Source organism: Plectropomus leopardus, chromosome 12, assembly GCF_026936395.1.
Source record: "Plectropomus leopardus strain MGB_pleo_1.0 chromosome 12, ASM2693639v1, whole genome shotgun sequence".
NCBI lineage: Eukaryota > Metazoa > Chordata > Actinopteri > Perciformes > Serranidae > Plectropomus > Plectropomus leopardus.
Window position 1 is genome coordinate 30,562,576 of NC_142187.1, and position 26,623 is coordinate 30,589,198.

Consider the following 26,623-nt stretch of genomic DNA (forward strand, 5'->3'; position numbering starts at 1 on the left):
CAACTGATAGTACGCACCTCGATTGGTCAGAAGGCGGGAACTTCTTGCTACTGCGCCTGTAGACAGAACAAGATGGCAGTGGCCGCCGGCCGTATAAGGTACATTTTGGCCTTATTTTTGTGCGGCTGGGGTAAGTAAAGACAAATCGTCTATCGCTACAGACAGTCTTGTTGAAAAAAGGGGGGATAGCGGGTCAAAACAGGTGGTTAAAAGTAATGGATAATGTGAATGGTGGAAATTGTTAGCTAAAAGTGGTTAGCTTAAATGGTAGAAATAGGCCTAGCTAGCTAAAAGTGGATAAGTGGTCAAAATCGTTAGATAAAAGTAATGGTAACTGGTCAAAACAGATAGTTGAAAGTAATGGATAATTGGTGTTCGCAAAAGTGCAAAGCAAAAAATGGGCTAAATGATAACCAGTGAAATAGCTAGCAAGCAATAATAAATATTTGGTCACAACGGTTAGTTAAAGGTAATGAATACTGCATTTGGTGGAAATTGTTAGTTAAAATAATAGACAAGCGATGGAAAAAGTTAGCTACATGTAATGAATAATTGGTTGAAATAAATAGTTAAAAGTAGCAGACAACTGGTCAAAAGAGGTGGCTAAAAGTAATGGGAAGTTGGTTTAAATAGTAAGTTATAAGTAATGTAAATGGTGGACTTGTTAGCTAAAAGTTATCATTAATTGCTCAGATTTGTTAACTAAAAGTAATAACAAGCTTTAAATAGTAGGAAAATGTTTAAAATAAATAAAGGTTGTGGATACAATGCAAATATCCAGCTTCTGGTCCTCCAAGTGGCAGTGGTACAAATGCAAACTTGACCAAACTGACTGAGATAAATGATATTAAGTAACTGCTGCAACAGTATGTAATAAGTCCAGTCTAAAATTAATACAAATGGACACATTTGCAAGACGACGAGTTGTGTGTGCTAATGACGGGGCACTTTAGGGCTTTGGGAGTAGGTTGGGAAACAATGGAGTAGGATATTATTATGATGTATTTGTTGAGCATGAGTTAGGACTGTGTTTATGGAGAACCAGTGAAACACAACACTCAATCACACACTCACAACCACACTCACCCTCTCTCTCTCTCTGCATTCGTGAGCACAAACAATGATGCTATCCATTCATTCCTCCATCCAATCAGAGGAGTTTACATTCTCATCAATTCCCATGACAGCTCTGCTCAGACTGGTATTCATGCATTCCTGGCAGCATAACTGATGCAGCCAAGACAATACCTAAAGACCACAAAAAGACATGTGGCGCTTCTATGAAATGCTTCAGCCATTGTTTAGTTCAAAACAACAACCGGAGCCATATATCCTTGACAACACGAGGTCATTTTGAGACTAAATGCAGAGCCATGTCAATCTGGCTGCATTTTAATTAGCCATGAAAACTGCTGGTACAAGTGAAATCGCCATGTGTGTTTATGCATGCAAAAACAATAAAGGAATGACATTGGTTGACTTTGTCATTAGTTGCTTCTCCATCTCTTTGTTTGATATCGCTGTGAGAGTATCCTGGGGTTGTTTGCACTTGCTGTCTCGGATAAGACTAATTTTGAGCAAACGTTTGCATTTATTAAAGTAAGGCGTCATTATTGATTCATCCTACCAGGAAAAAAAAGAATTTGTGTGATAATGCAGCCCTGTTTCGCCAGGTCGACTGATGAGGTCACCGTGAAGGTCAACCTGGTTTTCCCTTCAGTGGGATCAATGCATGAATTTGATCGGAAAGGATGCACAAGGTAAGCAGTGATTAAAAATCCAGCAGGCGAGTTTAAAGAAATATTAAATTAGATAATCAAATTGAGCATGAAAAAGGTTAATATTTCATATTTAGTGTTGTAATTCATAAACCACCTTCCAGTGGGGGATATATTTTGCAAAAACATAAAATAAATAAATAATAGGGGTAATCAATGAAACATATTGCTTCAATATGGTCTGGTAAAGGTTGACCACGCTGCGTTTACTCATTGTAACTTTAAGGTCCATTTAGCTGATGTTCTAATTTTTTCATCATGAGCAGGAACACCTTAAGGAAAGTTCTTAAAATTTTGACACAAACATTCACTTGGATGATGAACTGATTAGATTTTGGTGGTCATAGGTCAAAGGTCAGTGTGACCTCATCTGCTTTCTTCTTGTGAGCACGATATCTCAAGATCACCTTGAGGGAATTTTGTAATATTTGATTTGATTTGATTTTGATTTGATTTTGGTGGTTTGAGGTCAAAGTTACCGTGACCTCACAAAACATATTTTAGGCTATAACTCAAAAATTCAAAAGCTAATCATGACAAAATTTCACACAAATATCCGATAAGATAAAATGATGAATTGACAACATTTTATATCCCAAAGGTCAAAGGTCAACTTCACTCTGACATCAAAATTTCTAGCCATTACATCAACATCATCACTCAGGAACAGAAGGGGAAACATTTGGTCAGATACTGAATTTGTTATACTCATCCTGAAACTGTGCTGATTGTGTAGATCTTCTGTGCTGCCAGTGGGGAAATGACATGTTTTCACAGACATGAATTTTAACTGTAATAGCAACCTGACTGGTTCACGGAGGCATACAACCGTGGGGTCGTAATTCTAGTTTCATCATATCACATGATCTTTGTCAGCATAAGAAGTTTGCACAGATACTATGGAAATGTGAATGTTTAATTTTTTTCTGAGCATTTTAAGAACTTCTAATCCATACGAAAGCTGAAGTTTCAGGTTAATGTTTTTATTTTGGAAACAGCCACAAGGTCCATTTAGTAGCCATTTGAGCTTCACATGATCCTGATTGGTAGATTATTTTCATTTATTTATTCATTTATTGACATCCATGTTGTATTTTCAAATGTATACATTTCTTTAAATAACCCATTCATATTAGTACTTGAATGATAACCAGAAAGAAGTAAAGCTTTCAGTCTTTCATCAGTCTCCCTGATAGATAAATAAGGCAGCCCAGAAGTTTCTGTACAGTTGTGTATCATAAATATGATGGCAGCAGTTCTGTTTGAGATCTTGGAGAACCGTCTTTAACAGCTCAGAAAAAAACATTAAAGATTTTTTCTTGTCTTTTTGTCTTTACTGTAATAGGACTGCTCAGAGCATGAAAGGAAGAGAGAGAGGAATGACCAGCAGCAAAGGGCCACATGCAGGAGTCATACCCACAGCAGTGAGGACACATGGGGCGTCCACTCTACCAGGTGAGCTATTTAGCACCGATTTATCATAATGATACTTTACTTTCCCTAACTTAATGAGAATTGCTTTTAAACATGATTTTGAACTGAAGATATGTTTCAGAAGTCTGCTACAGAGAATGATGGATTACTTTTGGTTTGGGTCTCTGCGGCTGTAAAACGTGGTGAAATTCAAAGAATATTAATATGATATATATCTGTGATAAGTGTCAACACATCTTTTTATACTCCTAAATCCCTAATAAGTCTGTTTGATTCTGTTTTATTGAAGTTTTTTAGCCTAACAATTAAGACATCTTACAGGGACTTCAACCATTTGGGTCTTACTTTTCTTAATTACTTTTTGGCAAACAAAGTATTCTTACACATATCCCCTATAACATATAAAACATAAAATATATTACTTTATTTGTTGTAACAGCAATGCTTTATGGTCGTTTCAGTATTTTGTCCCGTTCACAAATGTTATGCTGACTTTTTGATAAAGGGAAGGTGCGATTATGTCACTACTTTTTTACATAATGTGCTTTAAGAACATAAAACAAAATATTAATAAAAATATAGATTTTGCAATTATTATTAGTTTTACTCATGCAAAAGTGAGGAATACAGGAGCCCAAACAACAAAGAAGCAAAGGCAATGTTAAAAAGAAGGTTAAAGGTCAATATAATAATAAATAATAATGATAATAGGACCTATATAGTGCCTTTCTAGGTACATGAAATGCAAAAAGAAAACAAATGCAAAATAGAGAATACAAAATAGTGGAAAACCCTTACATGAATATATATATTTTAATATAGCTGAAATGATTTCTCTTTGTTAATGTTAGATACTACTTGTAGATCATCTAAAGCTCTTCTATCATCTATCATAATACCTCTGACTTAATTATTAATTGCTGTCTTAAATAAATGATGGCTGATGGGGGTAACAGCCCACAGGTTCTGTCATGGCGAGGGTTAGCTGTACTCTATTACCTCAACCAACTTCAGCCTGCACAGCTGGTCCAAAAAAACGCTAAAACAGTCAGATGCAGGAGGAGGGGACACCGCCGCCTGTCCTCTCCACTCACAGGCTGGACTCACATGCGCCCTCTACCGGCCAGAGAGTGCGCACGCAGCCGCTGCTCTACTGGAGCTGCCGGACCACTCAATCCACGCGTAATTCCGGAATCAGGACTCACTCACACATTCCTCCTCCAAGTGTGGAGCAAGCCGGCAAGGAGCAGCCGTGTCGGCGACAGTGTCCTCTCACACCCCCGACAGCACGCCAAGGGACGGTGGGCAGAGAGAGAACACTTTAGATTTAACAGTCCTAAAAGTCTAGGTAGGATTCAAGTTGCAATAAAGACAGAAGAGTTGCCAGTTAACCCCGCGGCCGGGGGGTTAACGCTACGACGGCGCTGTCGACATGGATAAAGTTATCAATTGCTTGTTTGCTGCATTAACCCTGCTGTTGTCCGCACGAGGGGAAGTTTTTAAAGGTAAGGAGGATTACCTGGAAATGTTTGCACGTACAGAGCATACGCGCTGTTTTGTGGCAGAGACGGAGTCAGGAGGACAGGCGCTTAAACTACACTATTTTGTTGTCTTGGAGTTGACGCGCAATTTTAAAGCTTTACCTGGCATTTGTGGTGTGAATTTGAGCACATGTGGCCGCGTTAAAGTAACGCACTTCATGCGAGGGTGCCATGAAATAAGACTGAAGCGTAAATTCTGCCCACATTTGTCCCATTTTGCCGCTGAAACACTGGCACTCATGAGTAGTTTGTTCTCACCTTCTGTGCCGCTGTGCGCAACGGGCAGGTGCGCTGCGGGCACCGGAGCAACTCATTTACAACCATTTACACGAAATTTAATGAGTTTACTGTTTGTGTCTAACTTTATCTTGATAAGTTGCTGTCTAATGTGATTAACCTCAAGGGATTCACTGACCGGAGAGGTGTCGCCGCGTGTGCGCTGTTATACGAAGAGGCGATAAGCCAAACGAGACCTACTGTCATTGTTTCACCGTGAACTTAGACTGAACTTAATTTATAATGTCCCAGTGACCATGTAGAGGGAGGTTATGGTGACTTTAAAGTGGAGTGCTCCGCCTAAAATACCTAATGTGAATTATAGTGTGCGGAGAGTTCAGTGTTTTTTAGTGTTTTTTAGTGCCAAAAAAAATTCAACTTATATGCATAAGATCAGATTCCAATTTTTAAACATTCCTTTGTTTCCTTTTGTTTTTGCATTTATAGTTCATATAATTATCTTTTCGTGGAGCTGTCTATATGTGATCCACTTCCAAAAAGCTATTTTAATTAAAACTATCTGGTAAAAAGTAATTTTAAAAAAGTTACCTTTCGTGCACCCTGATTTCAAATGCATCAAAATGCTTTTGGATGCATTTGTAAAGTGTTAACTTTTTTTTAATTTTTGGAGTTTCACTTCAAATTTGATCGATTTGTTGCTTCACAGTTTGATAGTTGATGCAGACTTTGCCCATATAGATAAAAAGCACTCTTACTCAAATTAATGATATTCATGCAAGAGCAACTTCATTTGCAGTGAGTCTATTCAAAGCTTTGTGAAGAAAGGAAAAAGTTCAGGGATTAGTACCAGATAGTGATTTAACTTATTAGAATTACTGTAATAATGGAGCAGACTTTCACAGTCAGTGTAATGGCTGCAAATTGCCCAAAGGGACTTAAAATTCAGAATAATTTAGCCCCTAAAGGGGTAATTTCTGTTGTCTGCACAGTGACATTAAGAGGCACATTAGCCTATATTCATGCAAATCAATATATAGACAATGCTTGTTCAGTCTGAGGGTGATCCGTGCTGCCAGTGTGATTAGAGTTGCATTTAAAAAGCTGGTAAAATTTGGCCCATATCTGTGCTTGATTTGATGTTCTGGTTAGACTATGAGGGAGCGGTGTGTGAGGTTACTGTGTGATGTGTGTGTGGCTTCAGCCGGATGCCGTGGGATTCAGCAGACAGCTGATGCATTTTTCAGAGAGCCTGTTGGGGGCAGCATGGTACACACATAATATGATACTCAGATGATGAAGTCAAGCTGCTTCTCAGTGGAGGACCACGAGTCAGATCAGAATTCAGATGCACTTTTGGAAACTATTGGTGCCAAGCTTGATCACAACTCTGATTCAACAAAAATAACTAGGCTGCTAAATAAATGACATTTGGGAATTTATTTATGAGTCCCCATTTCTTTTTACAGAGAAGAACTGCATATTCAGAAGATGTTTAAAAGGTTTTTCTGATAAAAACAGAGTTTTTATCAAGCTGTGTGAACACCAGGGGTCAATTTTAGTGACTGAGAACTCCCCTACCCGCAAAGTATTCCCAGTCCATTTTTGTGTGAGGTTCATCAGTCTTGCCCGCTGGCAGCCTCAGGACTGCGAGATTTATTGGAGTGGGCTGCACTGTAGGGCTCCCAGCGGTGCCGAAACCATCGATAAATGTGCTCCTAATTGCATGAGTGTGTGTGTGTAAATATGTAAACCAGGAGGAAATCAATTGGATGTGTGTTGCTCTCTTCTGGCTAGGTGACGGATTAGCCACACACGGATGGAGAGGTAGAGGCTAAATGTGAGCCCGTGCATGCGGCTCGAGACATTTGTTATGGAGAGTATGTGATAACAGCTCCTGTGATAATTAGATCACGGAGGTAACCAGAGTCCGGTCGACTTCAGTGCACAGAATGAGCAGTGCCTTGTGGCTGTGCAGCCTCAAGTCGATCACAGTCCTTTGGAGGTCTTTTAATTTAAACATAAGAAACTCCATAATTAGGATCACGCTGTATCAGTTTCATCTCTCTGTGAAGTTGTTTATGCACCTGCGTATCTGCTCTCAGTGGCATGGTAGAGATGAACTGCTCTTTTTTTCTTCCCCTCCGTGTTGCATCCACAATGCCCACTGGATGCTCTGAGAGAAAGAAGAAAAAACAACACTATAAATCACTTGTTGTGTATGCCCAGTGCTTCTTTTTTCTACATTATGAGGACAGCTTTTTTTCTCTCCAGAAGGTCTGGCCTTTGATATCTATACTCTGTCTTTTGACCGAGCACATTAAATTCCAGGGAGCTGTGCGCTTTGTTATGTTTACCACCTTTTCCAGCAGCCATAAAACCTGCCTTGTTTTCTGATAGGGGTGAGCTGTGTGTTGAGAATAATGCCCATGCTTGGAGTGTAGAGAGCTGTAGTTTGTCATTGCGGAGTGACTGCTGCTGATAGCGTCCTGGTTGACCGATCCTGATTGCCATCCAAGCTGTGACTAAGGAGTAAAACAACACATTGGCTGCTTGGAAAGATAAACAGCACTTCATTTGAAGTCTGGCAATAATTTAGATAGTTTTTCACTCATGAAATGTTTCTTCCCCCCCTCCCCTCTTTTTTTCTTCTCCCAGCTGACTCAGATTTAATAGAGACTTTTCCGAAAGGTGTCCTGAAGGGTGGCAGTTTCCTTTGTGTGAGCCAGTGGAGAATGAAATTAAATATGCATGTGATTTTTCTTTTTTTTTCTTTTTTTTTCTCGATGGCTTCAACCAAATGTTGGAGGAGAGAGAAAAAAAAGCACCATGGTGATTGATGATAGTACAAAGCAGAAAGTGAGGTGTCTACATTCTTCTGTAACTTTGCTTTTCAGACACTTTTATTATGATGATAATGAAGGCGGTGGAAACACATGGATTTACTGAAGCTGTTCAAACACTACGGGTACATGTGTGAGTTCCTTGGAAAGGGTCTGCTGAGTTTGTCAGCAGGGCTGTCTTAAGACTGATCATAGCTGGTAGACATGGAGGAGGTGTGTCACTTTAAAAACTTAACTTTAAGAACTTGCAAATATTAAGTGCTGCTGTATAGACTCAGACCGTTCGTTTGAAGTGACTAGACTGACAGGAGTATTATCCATTTTTCACGAGTGGAGATGTCTAACATTTTTCTTTCTGTGTGTGAAAAATGAAATTACTGCAGTGTGAACGTGGGTTGGTAAAAGACTTAAGTAACATTTTACATATGTGGCCTGCCAGTATCTGTACATGTTAGTTTATAACCCAGGGTGTAGGTTTTTTTCGGGGGTGCATATACGAAAAAGGGGGTCAGGGGTCCTCCACCAGGAAGTTTTGAGCATCAAACACTTAATTTTTACATTCTGGTGAATTATGCATCAGTTTGTGCCCTTTCTGTATTAATATATGGTATAAACTAGAGCCCGACCGATACCATATTCTGTTAGGACCGATACCAATATAAGGAAGTAATAAATCCTGATATTGATTTAGCAGCCAAATATTCTATTCATCTTTATTCATATTTCCATCTATCTATATATCTTTACAATTTAGGTGTCCCTGAAATATTGTTACCAAACACTTGTGGCTATAGATATGTAATGGAAGTAGGATATTTTACAGTTTAACAATAAACTTTATTTTAAAACAATGATATCAGTGAAATAAAATGGTAAACTTGCTTGGCAATTTAATAGTTATAAATTTCTCACAGCATCTTTTTCTGTATTATGTTTTGTAAGAAAATAAATAAATAAATAAAAGAAAAAATTCATATACGTGCATATCAGAGAACATTCATGCCTATACAAATATAGCTGTGTGAGGCCAGTATTGGCAAATAAAATCGTCTGACCGATGTATAAGTTAGGGTGTTAGGGTTAAGGGTTGGAGAGGGGTCAAATGCAAATAAATATTGATGGTTTTCCACCCACATAACTTATACAAATAACAAACAACACTGCAATAAAGGAATTTTACACCCAATAACCAAGGATGTACATTTAATTTCGTAGTTATGGGGAACACATGAAACGGAGTTTTAGAGCATCGACCAGGAAATTTTGAGCATCAAACACTTAGTTTTTTGAATTCTAGTAAATTTTTCATCCACCAATTTGTGCCCTTAAAATTTCATCTATTGTAAAAATGTCTTAAAATGTTCATGTCCACACTTTGAGGGTGCCTCCTGTGTATTCTACACCAATGGCAATAACAAACAGCATTGCAGTGCATAAAGGAAAATTCTACATCCAATAAGCGATGGCGTAGGCTTAACAGAAGGGTTTTAGAGGCCCTCGCCAGGAAGTTTTGAGTGTCAAACACTTAATTTTCTGTGTTTAGGTGTATTTTTATGCACCAGTTTGTGCTCTTTCTGTATTAATTTATAGTGTAAATGTCTTTATTCCATTACAAAAGGAATCATCACTACTTTTTTTTAAGTTATTTTTTTGGGCTTTTATTGCCTTTGATTGACAGGACAGTGTGAGTGTGAAAGGGGTAGAGAGAGAGGGGGAGACATGCAGCAAAGGGCTGACGCCGGACTCGAACCTGCGGCCTCTGCGGCGAGGACACAGCCTCTGCACATGGGGCGCGGCTCTACCCACTGAGCCACCAGGCGCCCCGGAATCATTACTACTTTTTATAAACACTAAAACAAATACATGTCAGTGATGTATGTTGCATTCATCTGTTTTTTAGATGGTGTTTAACATTTCTTTTATGCAAAACACCAAGATATTTCCAGACCAAAATTAAAATCTTTAAAAAATTGCAATCTGAAGCATCAACAGCCAATGTTATAACCAGTTCAAAATCAAAATTCAAGAACATTTTTCCTTGAGAAATCCATCATAAAAAAAGGAAGACATATCGTATTTTCCTATCCTCATTAGACTTTTTTAAGATCAGAATAACAAAACATGTTGCCTTCTGAGCGAAGGGCACACAGCTTGACGCATTATTCAGCTTTGTTTCGATGGGAAAAGTCGACATCTGTTCTCTGGAAGTTGCCACGAGGCATTCTTGGAAATATGGTAACGGAAGTAACAGATAAGGGAGGTTGAGAAAAAGTCGACACGCCTAAAAAAAAAAAAAAAGTAAACAATGCTTTATCACAAAATGACTCCAAAACACTGTTAACATCACAGATTGATGATGCAGAGCAGCGTGAGAGGAGCAGAGGGTGGACTTTTCCATTAATTTAGGCAGCAGCAGGTAACATAACTACTGCAGAGATTGAATCAGGCAAGAATCTGTCCTCTTCAAACTTCAGTCGACACAGTTTGTGACACTGTAAACGGGACAATGGGTGGTCAGTTAAGTGTCTGGGTTTCACAACTCTATTCACATGAGTGTGTTTTCAAGACAATCTGCATGATTTCCTGCGAAATTATGTTTGAGGTAATGTCCTGTTCTCATTTTCTTCACATCAAGGCTTTTTCACTTTATAAATAGCATTTTACTTTTGTAAAAACAAACTAAAAATTGATCAAATTCGTTTTATTGGTTGGCTTAAGAAGGAAAGTGCACAGTGACTCCATTTTCTTGATTCTGCACTCAAGCATATGGGATTTAAAATGACTATGAGGTCAAAGTCCTGACTCTCAGCTTTAATTGGAAAGAGATTAAATCGTCATCAGATGAACAGTGCACAAAGTGTTGCTCTTTTAATATGTAGACTCCAATTTTAAAGCTATTTGCAAGGTAGCTAATTAGCTGCTCAGCTGCAGCACATTAAACTAATTAAAATTTACCTGAAAATATCACCTTGGTGCAGTTAGATGCTGATGTGGGCCTTACTTCTTAAGACCACTAACTACAAACTGTGTGCCTGTGACGGTGCATGTTTGTTTACTTTGCTGTCAAATGCAGATGCAGAAACACCCCCACTGTCAGCTTACAAAAAAAGAGCAATTAAGATATTTTCACCAAAAACCTTTTGTTTCCTTTTATAAATAGCGGCTCTTGTGATATTTGGCTATTAAGGATAGCCATGATTTTTAAAAATGAAATATTGAAACATACACATGATGATACTGTGTAAATAATCCAGTGCCTCTTAAACAATTTCTGTTTCTTTATGCTCTCACAATGCTATGTGGTTGCCTTTTCACTATCCATTAAGTCTGTTTTCTGTTTTTGTACATGTTCGTGTCATTATAGTTAGAGGCTATCTCCATTTCCCTACAATCACGTTATTATGTACGTTATATACACGTTATATATTTGTTCAAAAAAAAATGAGAAAAAACATACAGTAAACAAAGTTAAAGATGAATTTCACTGATAGCATTATTTACCCCCAAAATTTTCTGTAGATAATAATAATATTGTTATCATGAACTCTTTTTGCCACAGAATCTGATACCGTGCCAGTCCCTTTTTTTATAATGATATAGAACTATTAACAATAAATTTTAAAAAACTGGCATTAACATGTTTAAAACAAAACATTATTTTTCTCATAGACTGCCTGAATATATCTGTATTCACCCTCTGCGTTAGTGTTTGTGTCAGTAAGCCCCCCCTCCTAAAACAGCCTAGTCTACTCTGATTGGTCAGTGTTTAGGGGTCATGAACATCTGCGCTCGTGGCATCTTTGCATCATAAATTTAGATGGTGGTGACATCACAACTTCATGGACACCCTAACGGCTCATTTAATAGCACAGTTTCTGAACATGAATTGTGTGCATTTTTTATTGAGCATGTTGATACTTTCACAGTATTAATATATCACTGAAAGCTACTTTATGATTTAAAAAATAATACAGAAATTTGACTTTTGCGATATGGGACCTTTAATGTGACTCTTCTCCTTGGCCTCCCGAAAAGTGCTTGAAGAAAGTCTTATGTCGAATCATTTCCAAGCAATGATCCCATGGCATCGGCTGACACTCAGGCCTGCAGCGAGTGAACCACATGGTAATTTAGAGTCAGATGACTGACCTGGCCGGTAAAAAGCATTCCTCTGCTGACCACAAAAGGCTCTTTGGGGGTTTTTACTGTATGTTTAAGATCATTGTCCAGCTGTAATGTCCTAAAATTGGGGGGCTTTGTTTAAAATTGTTGTGATTCCAAAAATGAATGTGAAATTAAGGCTCAATTAAAGGTGTAAAGCTTAAATTAAAGCTGAAAGCACTTTCAAATGAGACAATAACTCTGAGGTTTGGAGCCGATATGACTACAAACATGTGACTGTCCAAGTACTCACAGACTGCACTATAAGCATGGAAATTGGTTAAGTGCCGACCGATCGTAGGCACTTTCGAGCAAATGAAAGTGAGTCAAATCTTCGAAGCCCACCAATATGGTTCATCATCCTCATATCCCTGGAGTGCCACTCCACGTTCAATCATTAGCTGTTGATTTGCAAGTGATTTTATTTACATTCTTGAGAGGCAGTAATAGTTTGAAGTTGGTTCTCGAGGCGACTATGTTATCTTGGAGCTCGGCAGCGGAATGATAATTGGCCTTGAGATGTGACTGTGTGAAGGATGCTGGACAAACAGAGATGCTCTAATTATACACAGCTCCTTCTTCAAATGAAGAGGATAAAAGCTAATGAATCGCACACAGGCCAGCGCAGGGGCTGCCTAATGAAGAGAGAGTGAGAGACAGAGAGGGGAGTGTTTGTAAGGGAGAGGAAGTGTTTGTGTGTGTAAGGCATGCTCCAACAATTCTGTGATCTCATCACCATGTCTAAAAACAAAACAACAAAAAAAAAACCCCTCTCAGTAGAAAAACAACAACTTACTATGCGGCGAATCATGTTTACCGGAGTCTGCATTCGTTGTAGGTGGCTCAGAGAGTCCAGGCACGCATTGAAATTTCACTAATTAATGCTCCAAGGGTCTCAATTGTTATTAATGGTGACGAGAAGGAGGAGGGAGAGAGGGAGGAGTAGGAGAAGCAGTTTAAATCAGGACATTACAGAGTGTCTGCTCAGTTGATTGTTTGGCCTCGTATCTGAGGGTGGGGTCACTTTTATTCCAAAATTAAGAAAAGAAAGATCTTTTATTTGATAAAAGTTCCCTCCTGCTATCTTTAAAATGAAATCTGTATTGGTGACCAATGACTTGCAGTTGCACCGACGGTTTCACACTCAGATTGAATTGACCCGGACCCCGGCACATTCCTCACTTATCTTCAAAACCTGCTGTTCAATCAGCTGGTTTCTTTTCAGCATTGTCGCCTATAACCTACGGGTTATTATGTGGACTGAAATTGATTCTGATAGAGCACCCTTTGATATTTGCTTCAGGTGCACGCATATAGCCTTGACCCGAAGCTTTAATTTCAAGTCTGTCAAATAAAACTCCCCATCGCCGCTCTTGACGCCTGAGCTGAAAAGGTGCAAAGTTTCTCCTGTAATTTCATGAATAACTCAAGTTGCCTCCTTCACGGGACAAGTGCACTCGCTAACTTGGAGGAGACTCTGTTTTATGCCAAAAAGCTGTCTGCGTAGGCTGCCGCTGCTCACACAACTGGTCGTGTAGGTGGTTGCAGTGAGAGGAGGGGAGTGGGGAGGGGGTGCTACTGCTGTTTCACCTTGTCTCCTGTTATTTATTAGGCTTCTGTCAAGGCTCAGGCAGTAGGCAGGTGTACACCCCCCTCATCCTCCTCCTCTTTCTCTTCCCATCCGGGCCTTATGAGTATAACCAGGGGCAAAATTCTCCATTACTGTCAGTCTGAATCTGCTGCCGTCACATTAGCGCACGTCATGCAGTCATTAATGCATTAGGCCTTGTTTGAGTGCCAGTTATTTGCATTGGCTTTTACACTGTCTATTTGCCCTTGCGCTAAAAGCTGCCTTGGATGAACCTATTGACCATTTAACTGTTCAATAATGAACCGATCCCCGAGGATGAATTAGGCCTCAGTGGTCCCGTTGAATAATGATTATTAGGACGTGAAAACAACATTTTCACTGCCTTTTTCTGTCACAAAGTTTTATTTACTCACTGTATGTCTTAGCTGTATTCCTGTGGCATATGATCTCCCCGCTAACAGTCGCTATTATCCACCCTCGTCCTCCACTTCTTCCTCCCAAAGCAGAATGTACCTGATTATATTCGTATCGGTCACACTCCGGCGCCTATTTGGAGGCTGTTATCTGTTTGCGGTGGAGACTCCTCGGGGAAGCATGCAGCCGATAAGAGACTGTTGTTCTGTAAACAGCCCTCTGACCTCCTCAGGCTGGGTTTGGCTCCTTTTCAAATGGTTTGCTTTTGTATCGGCCCCCTAAGCTCAAACCTCTGCGTGACTGATTCCCCCAGGGGGAGGTTTAATGGCATTACTGTACGCTCTGCGCCGCGCAGGGTGGTCACTCTGGAGCTGTCAGAGCCAGAGGGGGGTGTCTGTGCCTTCACAAGCAGAGGGAGAGGCGGAGAAGGAGACAGTGGGGACTTAGTTGCAGAAAAGATGTCGCTTGCTGAACATTTGGAAAATAAGGGCGATAATGGCCCCCTTTATGCCCCTAAACTGAAGGTAGTTTGTGGGATTGGAATTATCTGGTCTTTTCCTTAAATGTCAATCACAATTTTAGTTTTTTATGGGATAATTCAGATTTTTTTTAAGTGGGGTTGTATGGGGTACTAATCCATAGTCTTTAAGTACGTTCAATTGAGGTACATTTACAGCTTGATTAGGCCGTTTAACTGGACTACTGTCCTTTCTCAGTATATAAGCACCAGGGGAGAATCGATTTATTGACAGAAGTATGTCCGACTCCACCACAGTAGTTGATGACATGCCACCGTTCATCTGTTAGCAAGTGGCAAACTAAACTAATTTTTTGTTGCTGTACATTTGGTATTTACTTTACGCGTCACCTGGTACCTTTGTCTTGTTTTATTTTCTTCCCTTCTTCTTTTGTTTTTCCTGGCTTCCTTCTATGAATTTATACTGTTCGACTTCCGGGTCAAAGTCCGGATGGGGACTATGGAGCATGCGCAGATCGGTACCTAGGCCAGTTAGGGTCCAAATGAGGCGTATACATAAAAGAGTAAATTGACCCCCAGCTGCATTATCTTGGTATGTTTGTCCGTGTTAGTATGATTTCAGTTGGACTAACACGTTCACATGTATTTTAAAAGTCCATCTTTAGTCTGACTAAAACAATTTTTCGACTTTTTCTAACATCATGTAAACATACTGAGTATATTACATACAGTAAATGTCATTGGGCAAGCCCCCGGTATGGAGAAATGGGCTTGAGTCCAACATGGAAGCTAAGCAATGTCCTGCTGTGAATGGGGCTCCGCACCAAAACATAATTGAGTGACCTTAAAAGAAGTAACACCTCAAAATAATTCATATTAGTTTAAGTGTAAACTAAAAAGTATTTTTCTAACAGCTTCACTTCCCCATCTATGCTCTTGTCAAGGCCACCAGACTCCATTGACAAAAACAGTAGTTTCAGCTCACTGACCACAGGAGATGCTGGTCTACCGCTGCTTCTATAAATTAGTTAGTTTGTGTGACTGTGTGACTTTGGTATATGAAAAAGTTAGTTTAGATTCACCAAAGTCACACAGTAACACAAAATAACTAATTGATCGAGGTAGTGGTAGACCAGCAGCTGTTCAGCAATCTTAAATGAATGATTTTCTCAATGGGGTCTGGCTTTAAGGAGAGCGCTAAAACGTTATATTGCATATATTTGAAATGATAATAATCTTTTAGGTGGCTAAAATATATTTTGTTGCTGACCTATCCGCAACAGTAGATTTGCAGACTCCAGCTTGCTTCTCCAAACAAGAGGTGTGCTGACCACTTTATACGATATGTAATATAAACTATATGTAGCCCATACAACCCCACTTAAAGAAATCCAAACTATCCCTTTAACAATGTTGCAAACCTCTTATTACAACATAAATAAGACTCTCTTGCATGTCCCTGTGAGTGTAATCTGTTAACTCACTGAAATTTGATACGACACCTTAGCTCCTGTGTGGACAACTTGGCTAACTGCTGGGCCATCCACTATCAAAGACGATCAGTCAGCTCAGCCGATGTCGGCTCAGTTTTTAACACGCTCCTTGTTTAATTTGCAAGCGTGCCTGAGCAAACAATGCATTGAAAATCAGTAGCCATGGGCTGTACCACAGTGATCTGTTGTACTAAATCATTTTGGTGTTAAACACTGCTTCATCCGAACAACTGTTGAGATGCACAGCTGCAGGCCCCGTGTTAAAGACAGAGCAAACACAAAACAATAACTGGAAAGATGATGCTTGGCTTGAAGCTTGACTCCCACCCTGTAATCAGGGTTTGTCACGCTAAAGAAATTACAGGGCACAGGAGTCATTAGAAGTGTGGGTGTAGCTCCGCATTGCAAACGGAAACAAAGTTGAAAACACATGTTTTTGGAATAATGCACATCTGAATAAACAAACGGGTGAAAATCTGACAAGTTGATTGTAATGATAGTACGCTGCTGGCTGGGAGGACGAATTCAGTTGGATTTGAAGTCTTAGAGACTTATTGGTATCAGGGCAAGAGGAGTAATTAATGTGGAAAGCCTCTAGCATCAGTTGGTTTTCAGCAACGTTATCATCAGTCTAACTGCCTCAGTGTCGCATACTGTGTCATGACAAATTGCACTACACTTAAATGAATTACAACAGAATTAACTTTTTTCAATATTTCTTAGAGTGAAATCTTACTTTGTTTGATTTTAATTTTTAAAAGCAGTCTGTCCAGTTGTCTTTCCGCACTTTATAGCCTCAAGAACTGCAACTAAAATGCTCTGCACAAAATGTGAATATTTTTTCTGTAATGTGAATATCATTACCCGCCGCTGAGGCGATGGTTCGACTAAAATGCAAACATGTCTTTTCCCTGTCCTACTAAGTCTTTGAGCAAGTCCCAAGGCTAACTGAGAATTTCCCTATTGCCATTCCCAGATCTCTAAATGGGGCATTATTCATAATAGGATCCCAGCTGAGGAAAGGCAGTAGAGACATTTATAAAGAGAGGCAGGAACAAGAAAAAAATCTCTTAGTAACTGGATTTCTACACAAAAGCATGTACGTATAGATTTTTTTCAGTTTTCTTCTTCTGTCAGGAAATAGGTTTGTTTCACCAAATTTAAATATCTCCCTATTTTGTTCGATTGCCATCGACTGCTGCACTCCTAAATCTGCCATTCTTTTCCTACAAATTATGTTAATTTAGGGTTTCACACAATTTTTTTGCGGAAGCCTGCCAGAATCAAAATGTGCTGCCACTTATTGATTTTATATTTTTTGGGCTGGATCGTCATTAAGAGTGCTATTAGAGTACTGGTCATATCTTCATTCGACCCGACAAACTAAATGCTTAGATTAAGTAGGCTAACATTTACTAGCTCTCAGTTAGCATTATGATACTAAAACAAAATAAAAAGACAAAATGTAAGACAAACAAGGTGGGCTGTAACTTCAAAACCTGGCATATTGAGAGATGAAGACATAAGTCAGAGTTTTAAAAAAAAAAACATTTCAGTCAGTGCACCTGAAATAACGTGATAATTAGCTGCTTTTTTAGCATGCAGGTCGCAGTATTAGTCATAATAGCTAGGAAAAAAACACTAAGATTATGTTAAAATGTATATATTTACACATGCACAATTCATTGTGGGGTACACACTCATTGGTTTTAACATAACAATCACTTGATTTTTTTATTTTAACACAGTCTTGTTATTGTAATGGTTATATTTGTAAACTGTAAGCAATTATTGTTTAACATACACTGAATAAATTGAAAAAGATAGATAGATAATACTCTATTAATTGTTTAAATTTATTGTACAACATAAAGCTATGCTTAATGAAACAAAAAGCGAGTAAATTTGGAAAATCGAATGCATATTTAACATGTTCCTGACTTCTTCAAATCAAATAGTTATTGTGAACAAACATTATGAATCTAAAATGGTTTGAGTAATCAGCACACAGATGTAAGCTGAATATATTAAAAAACTGGTTGTTATTCAAATAGTCACAGAGTAACTGAGAAAAATGCAAAACATGTTGCAACTGACCCCAGTCTCCCCTAATCACTGGCTACATCAAAAGAAACTGAAACAAAGCAGGACAAAAAAGGAGCCTTTAACTACTGAACCTCTAACCATGACTCTGTAACTGTAACCGAGTGTAGCATTCATTTGGCCAGCAATAAAGTATAATATAATATAGATATATTTTTCTCCTTTACCTTCACATTGGTAATTAGCAGAGCTATTGTCATTGTTTTGAAAGTCACTTTCCCACTGCATACACAAAGAGGTTGTCAAGTAGCTTTTAATATCTGATTTCAACAGCAGACACAAAGCCATTTCAATGGATCCTTTTTTTTTTTTTAGAGTGTGAGATCTTGAAGTTGCGTGTCGGTTTTTCTCATTCTCTGCTCATTCTCTGTACATTAAAACAAGTTGACCTTTTAACAGCAATTAAAAAATCAATATGTCCCACATTTCTCATTCATTTTGTCACTTAGGTGTATATTATTAATTTCATATATTGCTTGTCCTTTGACAGCAGGTGCTGTTTTCTGACTATGAATTACTCTATTCTGCTTCACATTTCTTGAAGCCAAAATGAATCCTTTGAGTGCCAGATCTTCATCCTGCTCATGTTCAATGTCAGACTCAGGACTTTAGTTAAATCATTTATAAATAACATTATTTGGTTTATTATTGTAGGGCTTTCCTTAACTTGACATGAGATCATTGGACTGAATGTTGCTGCATGTTCTTTTAAGCAAACTGTAGGGAAAACTTTACCGAACATATAAACGTGATTAGAATTAAGTGTTGATATCAGTGAATTTTTGATATGACACCCCTGCCTTCCTTGGACAGGCCAGTGTTGCTCCACACACAGCCTTATTTAGGTGCTGGGAAGTTGCAGCAGCATCAAACAGTGCAGATTCAGGATTGCAGTGGCCCAGTGAGGCAGAGAGGCACACGGGCTGGGTTCAGATGATGAATAATTCACTCACATGAGCCCAGACTTCTCGCCGTGAGACTAATATTCAACAGCACCTGTGTGTCTGAAAATCTCTCCCCTTCAACCCACCAGGTTACTTTCCCCGGGGAGAACCTCACCCTGGCATCACCCCAGCTGTGCTTTCTCCAAACTGTCAGGATATCAGTGCCGTGGCTGGAATGCTGTGCTGGGATGACAGAAATGTACAGAGGAAACAGATCAGTGTACAGTCAGCTGCTGTGTGACTGGACTCAGAAATACTAAGCAAAGTGTGAACGTAATTAGGGCTGGATTTCGAATGGCAATACTTTTTTAGACACTGGCAGAAGTATTTTTATGGCACAGAGCTTTGAAAACAATCAGGTGCTGAGCTGGCATCCAGTTTGTTTTCAAATCATGTTGCTTATGCTGTGATTATGTACTCTGTGATTTAAATCAACATTTCGCCAAATGAGAAGACTCTCACCGCAGCTTCCATATAGTAGCTGTTTGTAGAGCTGCACTGATTAATCGATTAGTTGTCAACTAGTGATCGCCAACTTTAACCCTTAGGGCCTGCTTTAATATTACACAAACTTGTATCACTCTGCACGCAAAATGTGCTTTTCAAAATCAAGCTTTAAATAATATTATACATTCATATTATTTTCTACTTTCTTCTACTTATTTTATATATTCATTAATTTTCAGAATTTCATTAAGTACTTTCAATTAGTACATACTAAGTAGATTTCTTTAGATTATCACAGCCAACCCGATGACATCATTTATTCCCATATTTGGTATATGGAGAAAATACATGCTACTTCCACTAGGTGCACTGTCACAGTCAATGTTGCTGCAAATCATTGACACATACCAGGCTGTGATAATCAAAATAAAATCTACTTAACATGTAGTAAATTGAAAATGATTCATTTGTTGTGTTTTTTTTTTTTTCATCTTAAAACATAGGGGCATCATGACAAAAACATGGCATTTAAAGGGTTAAAATTCTAAAAATGAATGATTGATATTTATGATTAGGACTGATTTTGGTTTAAAAGAATAACTTAATGAAAGTAGAAAATCATATAAATGTATAATATTTTTTAAAGCCTAATTTTGCAAAGCACATTTTGTGCACAGAGTGATACGAGTGTGTGTAATATTACAGCAGGCCCTAGGGGTTAAATGTGCACACATTGCTGCTAATCATCTCCACGTTATCTTTTTTCTTATGTGTTTCATAGTCATATTTATGCCATAGTTTTCTGCATAACAGTAGCATAGCTGCCATGACTTTGGTTTGAGATCAACATGCTTCCAATAATTCTGTGTTTCATCATTCAGCCTTCATTTCTATAATTATCTGAACAAAAGATACTCAAGCGTTGACAGATCATCTGCGTCCAAGCAGGCGTGTGGAGGCGTTTGTGCACATAAACACATAGACTGTGTTTGTATAGTGTGTGTGTCACTGACAGTCCACACATGTGCTTGGATGTGTGTTGTCGCACATAGCCAGTGTTGGCATCTTTTGTGTGTGTGCCGCGTGTGCGCTGTGGTTTCCTCCTCGTCCCTGCGTGTCAGGTAGCAGACCCGTCTCCGGCTTATTATCAGGGATGTGACAGAAGGCGGCAGGCGGCAGCGGCGATGCCTTAATGAAACCTGGGCCCTGGCTAATTGGTGACACCGTAGCGTGAGGGAATGAGAGAGGCAGTAACCAGACTGGCAGGACGAAAGGAGAGGACAGCGGGTCCGGCCCTCACACCATTAAATTAAGCCCGTCATGTTCATTTGTAGACCACACAGAAGGAGGGAACACCTACACTCTTCTTATCAAAATCCGACAAATGTAAAACTCCCCGCTGGTCGACCAAAGATTGTCCCCCCCCCAAACCACATTTTCTACTCAGCTGAGTTTTCTTTTTCAATCTTCTCCTTTTCATTATACCTTGGCAAGTATCTCTTTTTGCTCTCACTTTCAAAGAGCGAGTTTTGGCTAGGACTAACCTTGGCCCCATTTGATTCTTGGTGCTTGGTTTTGATCATGGATCAACATGTGTTTAAGTATCCAAGCGCTGAGAGTTGTGCTTTTAACAAAGTCAGCCGACCTTAAAGTGAAACGACTTTTAGAAGAAAAACTCAGTCAAATTCATAAGCCTTTTGCACCCTACCTCAATTTAAACGAGCCCTATTGGGTCTGGTGTGGTCTACAGCGTATGGTGGCTAATGCTGATTTTAGTAAACTATAAGTAAATACTGTTGTATAACCTCCATCACTGAGCCTGTTCACAGACTTTATGACCCTTCTGTGTCAGTGTTACTGTCACAATACATGGGTATTGACTCTGTTTTGAAGCCAGCCCCAAGGAACTGTCATTTTTGGCACTTCCACATTGGCTTCATCTTTCAGCCTCAGAGGTTGCTGCATGATGCAGTCACAAAATTTTACAGGTGTGTAGTTAAGTTTAAAATCAAGGCACAGTTTGAAGATGCATGTGCTCCGAGCTAGGGGGCCTGGGAGTAAGGAAGAGGCCATTGTCCAACTTCCATTTACACACCATACCCCTTGCCCACATTTGTTTTATGTTATGGATCACTGTATCACAGCTGGAGTGACTGCAAGATGGTCTCTAGTTTTATTTGCCTTTTTTTCTCCAAATACATCTTTTGCTGCTATGTTGGGCCCAGGTGGGTAGGAAATGGGCTCAAAAATGGGCAATACATCAGATTTTTCCATGGATTCAGCACATGGGTTGGTTTACTCAAGCCCCAGATAAGATGCCCATTATGGGCCTATACCCACTTAGTATCGAGGTCGTCCTAGCATAACCCATATGTGGCCCACTTGAGTAAACACACAAGTGTGGGCAGTTGGCACAGGGCCATTAGGGAACCTGTGGACAATCCTATATAGGGGTATTTTTCGGCCCATTTACTACCCACATGGGCCCCACATGCAGATTTTGGCAGGAGAAATGGGTGGGTTTTTGATAATTTTGGATAATATCTAATAAGCTCCCAACAGGTAATTTTTAAGTTATTTTTTTCACATTTTACTATTATTTTTCTGCGATTTTTTCAACATTTCTTGCCAAATTGCTTATTGCCTTTTTCCATGTCTCAGGTTTCATAGGTTTAAATACTTTTGAAAGGTGTCTGAACGCATCACAAAAAAAACAGATGTCAATCCAGGTTCTTAAGAGTAGATATGAGTCTTTTATAATTAGGGTTAACCAACTCTTTGAGCTTGGACTGGATAGCAGAGCCCAGAGGCTGTCTGTACTTCTTCCTGCCTTGCTCTGGGCTGGCTGACCCTCCCGCCTCACAAAAAGCCAGTTTGGCCTCTTTGTGTTCACCAGAGCTTGAGGGCTTCTTCGGGGGTGTCAGAGCTGACCTTTCTCTGTAGGTAGGAGGGTAACGTTCAGCCGACCTCTATCTGTCATGCTCCCAGCTGTGTTTATGCCTCCAAAGTGACCAAAAGGGGGCTGCACCAATGTTATATTTGAGCAAAAGCAAATGAGGTACAGTATGAGTTGTGTTGCTCAGCTGGTCTCATACTGATACTGATAGCCCCTGCTCGCCCCATTTATTTCCAGCGCCAATCGTTATCTGTCATTGAAATTTAGAATTATACGAGCCATTTTAAAGTTCATTATGAAAAACGACTCACTTGAACATATAGCCGGCATTTCATTAAGTTAAAGAACTGTGTAAAGAGGTGATTGCTTTGCAGCTTAAGAAAGATTAATCCAGAGACTAAAAGGTGTTCAAATCCCTGTCTATCCTCTATCTTCACCGGTTCACATCTGAGGCTAAGCTCGCTTGTCCCATAAGATCATGATGAAAGAGCCCCGGAGCTTTGACCATGTTGTTTTAGACCCGTACATGTAATGACCTGATCAAACATCCTCTGTGCTCATGGGCTGACAAACACCACAACAAATCAGATTTCCTTCTACTTCACTTCTCTCCTTCTGTGACAGATCTAGCCTGAGTGTGTGATCCTGCTGTCCTCGACTACACGGGGAGATCAAAGAAGGCAAAAACATTTCCATAAAAGATTATGTATGAGTTGTAATTAGTGCCTACCTCGGCAGCGACAACAGAAAAAATCTGTGATTTTTGGCTGGAAGATGAAACGAAGGTGGGGTTAGATTTATAATAACCAGGTCTGAGCTCTAGTGTCACGCTTTTAATTGAAGAAATCCCCAAAGATTGTCCGGCTTTTCCAGGAGAACCAAGAAAAGATAGATTAGGATTAGTCTTATTAATTTTTTGTTAATGCATTCATGCACATTCATTTTCTTCAAGATAATTACATGTTTTACTTTGATGGCTCCTAATTTCACATACCCAAGTGTACAGCTGCAACCCCAGCAGTGCATATGTCTTGAACACATTCCCCTTAACATCCATTCCATAAAAATTAGGTTATTTCATCCTCCAAATTATATTCAGAATCACGTGTAGTTGTCATATTACATCAAGGTACTACGTTGTGATGTAGAGTGAGTGATGCAACATTATTGCTGTGGGCAAAAATGGATTTTTGCTACACTCTGGTACAGTGGGTGCCGTATTTATTGCATGTGGAGAATTTTTCTGAAGATGTGTCAATTGGCAAAGCTGTAAGAGAAATCTTTTTAATGTGTCTGTGCTACAGCATGTCATTAGAGGCAATTTCCCTGCCACAAAGAGGGTCAGCGGAGGGGTTCACATTGTTTTGTGTGCTCATTGGACTATTATCTGGAATTGTGGAAGAAGACAATTTTTGAAATTTCATTCTAATCGTTATAAGTAGCTCGGCGAGGTGGAAGTTCATCTAGCACACTTGTAAAAGGGTACTATTTTCAGAAATTAAATAGGACGCCCTCGGATGTGCGCACCTTATCTCACACTAATACACTAGCGCACACACGATGGAGCGGCGACAGCGGTGAGGCACAGAGGCTTATCCTCCTGTGGGAGGAGCTGACATTTACTCTGAAAATTCACCTTTGGTTTCTGCCTCTGGATTTATGATATCACTCTTATCTAGATTCCATCACCATTTTTCATTACTGCTGTACTCCTCCAGTGTGTGACTTTCTGTCATGGCTTGTAAGATTTGCCCTCCGAGAGTCAAGATTGAGTCGTCTGAATAGTTTGGTCTTGCACCGCTGATGTTTCTTAAAATGTGCTCAGTATGCAATCATGCTGGAGATATGCATTGACATTTTAGATGTGTGCATTAGGCCTGCGTCGAGGCCTCTTGCGATGATTTCGGACCAGATGCCAGACAATCCGCTGGCTGCAGTGGTGGAACATTCAAACGCTGCTCTTAATTAATGTTTCGCCTGAGTTGCTCCAATTCTGTCAATCCCTAATTCCAGGAGGGATATTATCCTTTGCCCGTTAATAAGTTTTTAAACATCTTTTCAATGTACTTGGGAATATGTAGAGATTTGCTTAACATATTTAATATATCTACACTATTGCTCTCATAGGAGAAAGTCAACAGCAGCTGTCTTGCGGGCAAGATTTTCCAGGAAAAACTTTTTAGCTGTGAAATCTCCTCATTTGTGTTGTTGAATCAGAAATACTTAAAAGCATTGTCCTTGGATAAATGTGGTCTCTGAATCACAGAACGTAGTTGTTGTTTTTTTTTCAGTCTTCTTTTTTTTTTCAGATTGATCTGACAGCACATTTGTCTAATTTCTTAAAATGAATGTCATGTAAAATAGCTCCCACTTTGGTCCAGAGACAGGCTGAATTTCACCTCAGTGAGCATGCATGATGTTAATGCCCCCTAATATCTGGCAGCACACACCCTGATACTCAGAATAATGAGGAAAACACTTGAAATACAGATAATTCCTCCGAACCGGCACGGTCTATTAGACAGATTGTATTTTGTTGTTGAGGTCTGTAACAAAAAAGTGAATTTTGGTGCCAACAAAACAATGACAAATTGACCAGAGATCTCTAAAATGACACCAGCCATGGCAAACAGGCAGCAATAATCCTATATTTTTTGTACTCATTCAATACTGCTTTCACTGAGGGAGGTGAATGTGCAGTAATAACGGTAGGCTGCTTAAAACACCCATGGGGCTATAAAGTGGCAGGAAAAATAGTAACAGGTCATTAAAAAACCCCCACCTGAGTAAGTGTTGGCAAAAATGGAAAAACAGCGATGGGTTGCAAAACAAACCCACTTAAGTTTGGGGGCTAAAAAGCTGTTGTGAAAAGGGCTATGAGACATTAAAAAACACCCAAGTTTGGGGGCTAAAAAGCTGCAAGGAAAAACGGTGAAAAACATCCAAGTTCAGAGGCTGAAAAATTGCAAGAAAACAGTGATGGGTGGCGAAAAAGCGTAAGTTTGGGAGCTAAAAGTCTGCTGTAAAAAGAGCCATGGGTCACTATAAAAATACCCACCTCTGGGGGCTAAAACAAAACAATGACCCGCTAAAAAACAACCAGTTTTGCAGTTTGTTGGTTTTGAACAGTCTTCTGTAATGGTCTGCAGCTTGGCAGGCGTCGAAGACAAAGTCAGCTCATATACTACATTTTAGAAACGTTGATATGATGATGTATGATGCAAAAGTAACGTATTTGTGTAAATTTAATGCTTAATGCAGCCCTGTCTCCTCTTGCAACCGGGCTGATTATAGAAGCATCTATTTGGTGAGTTCAGGTTAAGTTAATTGATTTATGGGTTAAAAAACATCACATCTTTGTTAACGTGGCAACCTGTCCTGTTTTTAGAAGCTAAAAGCTCCATATTGTTTCAAACACATTTGTAAACACTATATTTCAATGTGAAACAGGATACAACTACATTTTGAGATATAAGCATTGAACTTTAATCTTTCAACCTAAATGAGTCCGGTTTTAAGCAACACTTTTAACCTGCAAATCTCCAAGTAAATTCTTAATGTGAGAGAGACAACCATCTGTAGCCCACACGTGTTCCGTGCGTGTTCTCTACACGCTAATGTTGCCTGAGGACATGGTGTGGGCCTCCGGAGGCAAGGTATCTCCGGCGCAGAGACAGATCTGCGGAGACAGGGAACACTTGGGAAGACGGATACCTCAGCCAGGCGCCTGCTGCCATTTAACAGTCTCACCCTGCTCTGAACTGACATTTCTGTTTTACCGTCTCTCGTCCGACTCATCGCCTCCGCTCTGCTGCTGTCGCCGTAAACTTGTGTACAGAAAAAAACACGGGGATCTAGATGCGATGCGGGGAAAGAAAACTTACTCCCGAGCAAAAACAACACCTGTAGCCTCACAGTATATGTGCCTTTGAGTTGTCCTTCTTCTGCAGTAAGGCAGACTTATGGATACTGCGGAAAAAGTGTGATGCAGCCTCCGCTCCTGAGGGAGAACAGTGAGCCTGATGAGCTCCCCGTGGCCAGGCCAGGTGCTTCTTTTGGAGTCATGGGGGCAGCGCAGATCTGCGGTACCACGGGAGGGAGGATTGACATGATAACATAGCCTCCCGACTCCCAGCGCCACCCGGCAGCACGACCACACAGCTTAATCCTCTCTCCACGAGGGCAGAGCTGAAACACTCGTTCCCCTGCTCGCTCAATCCTCTGTCAAAACAAGGGGGTTTTGTCAGCCATGAGTGGTGTTGCATC

At 39.8% G+C, this 26,623-nt stretch overlaps 1 protein-coding gene across 9 annotated transcripts in view; it reads left to right on the top strand.

Moving 5' to 3' along the window:
- Positions 1 to 25: 25 nt before the first annotated feature.
- Positions 26 to 26,623, top strand: part of LOC121951210 (receptor-type tyrosine-protein phosphatase mu) — a 211,096-nt gene continuing 184,498 nt past the window's right edge. For 3 of the 9 annotated variants that reach the window (XM_088085796.1, XM_088085799.1, XM_088085797.1), the window contains exons 1-3: positions 79 to 98; positions 1,674 to 1,760; positions 3,124 to 3,233. In XM_088085796.1, the coding sequence (XP_087941922.1) occupies positions 1,729 to 1,760; positions 3,124 to 3,233 (142 nt within the window). In that variant the 5' untranslated portion in view covers positions 79 to 98; positions 1,674 to 1,728. Of the gene's footprint in view, positions 131 to 1,673; positions 1,761 to 3,123; positions 3,234 to 4,330; positions 4,718 to 26,623 lie in introns of those variants that run through there. The other 6 variants (XM_088085800.1, XM_088085801.1, XM_088085803.1 and 3 more) reach the window with 4 other exon arrangements.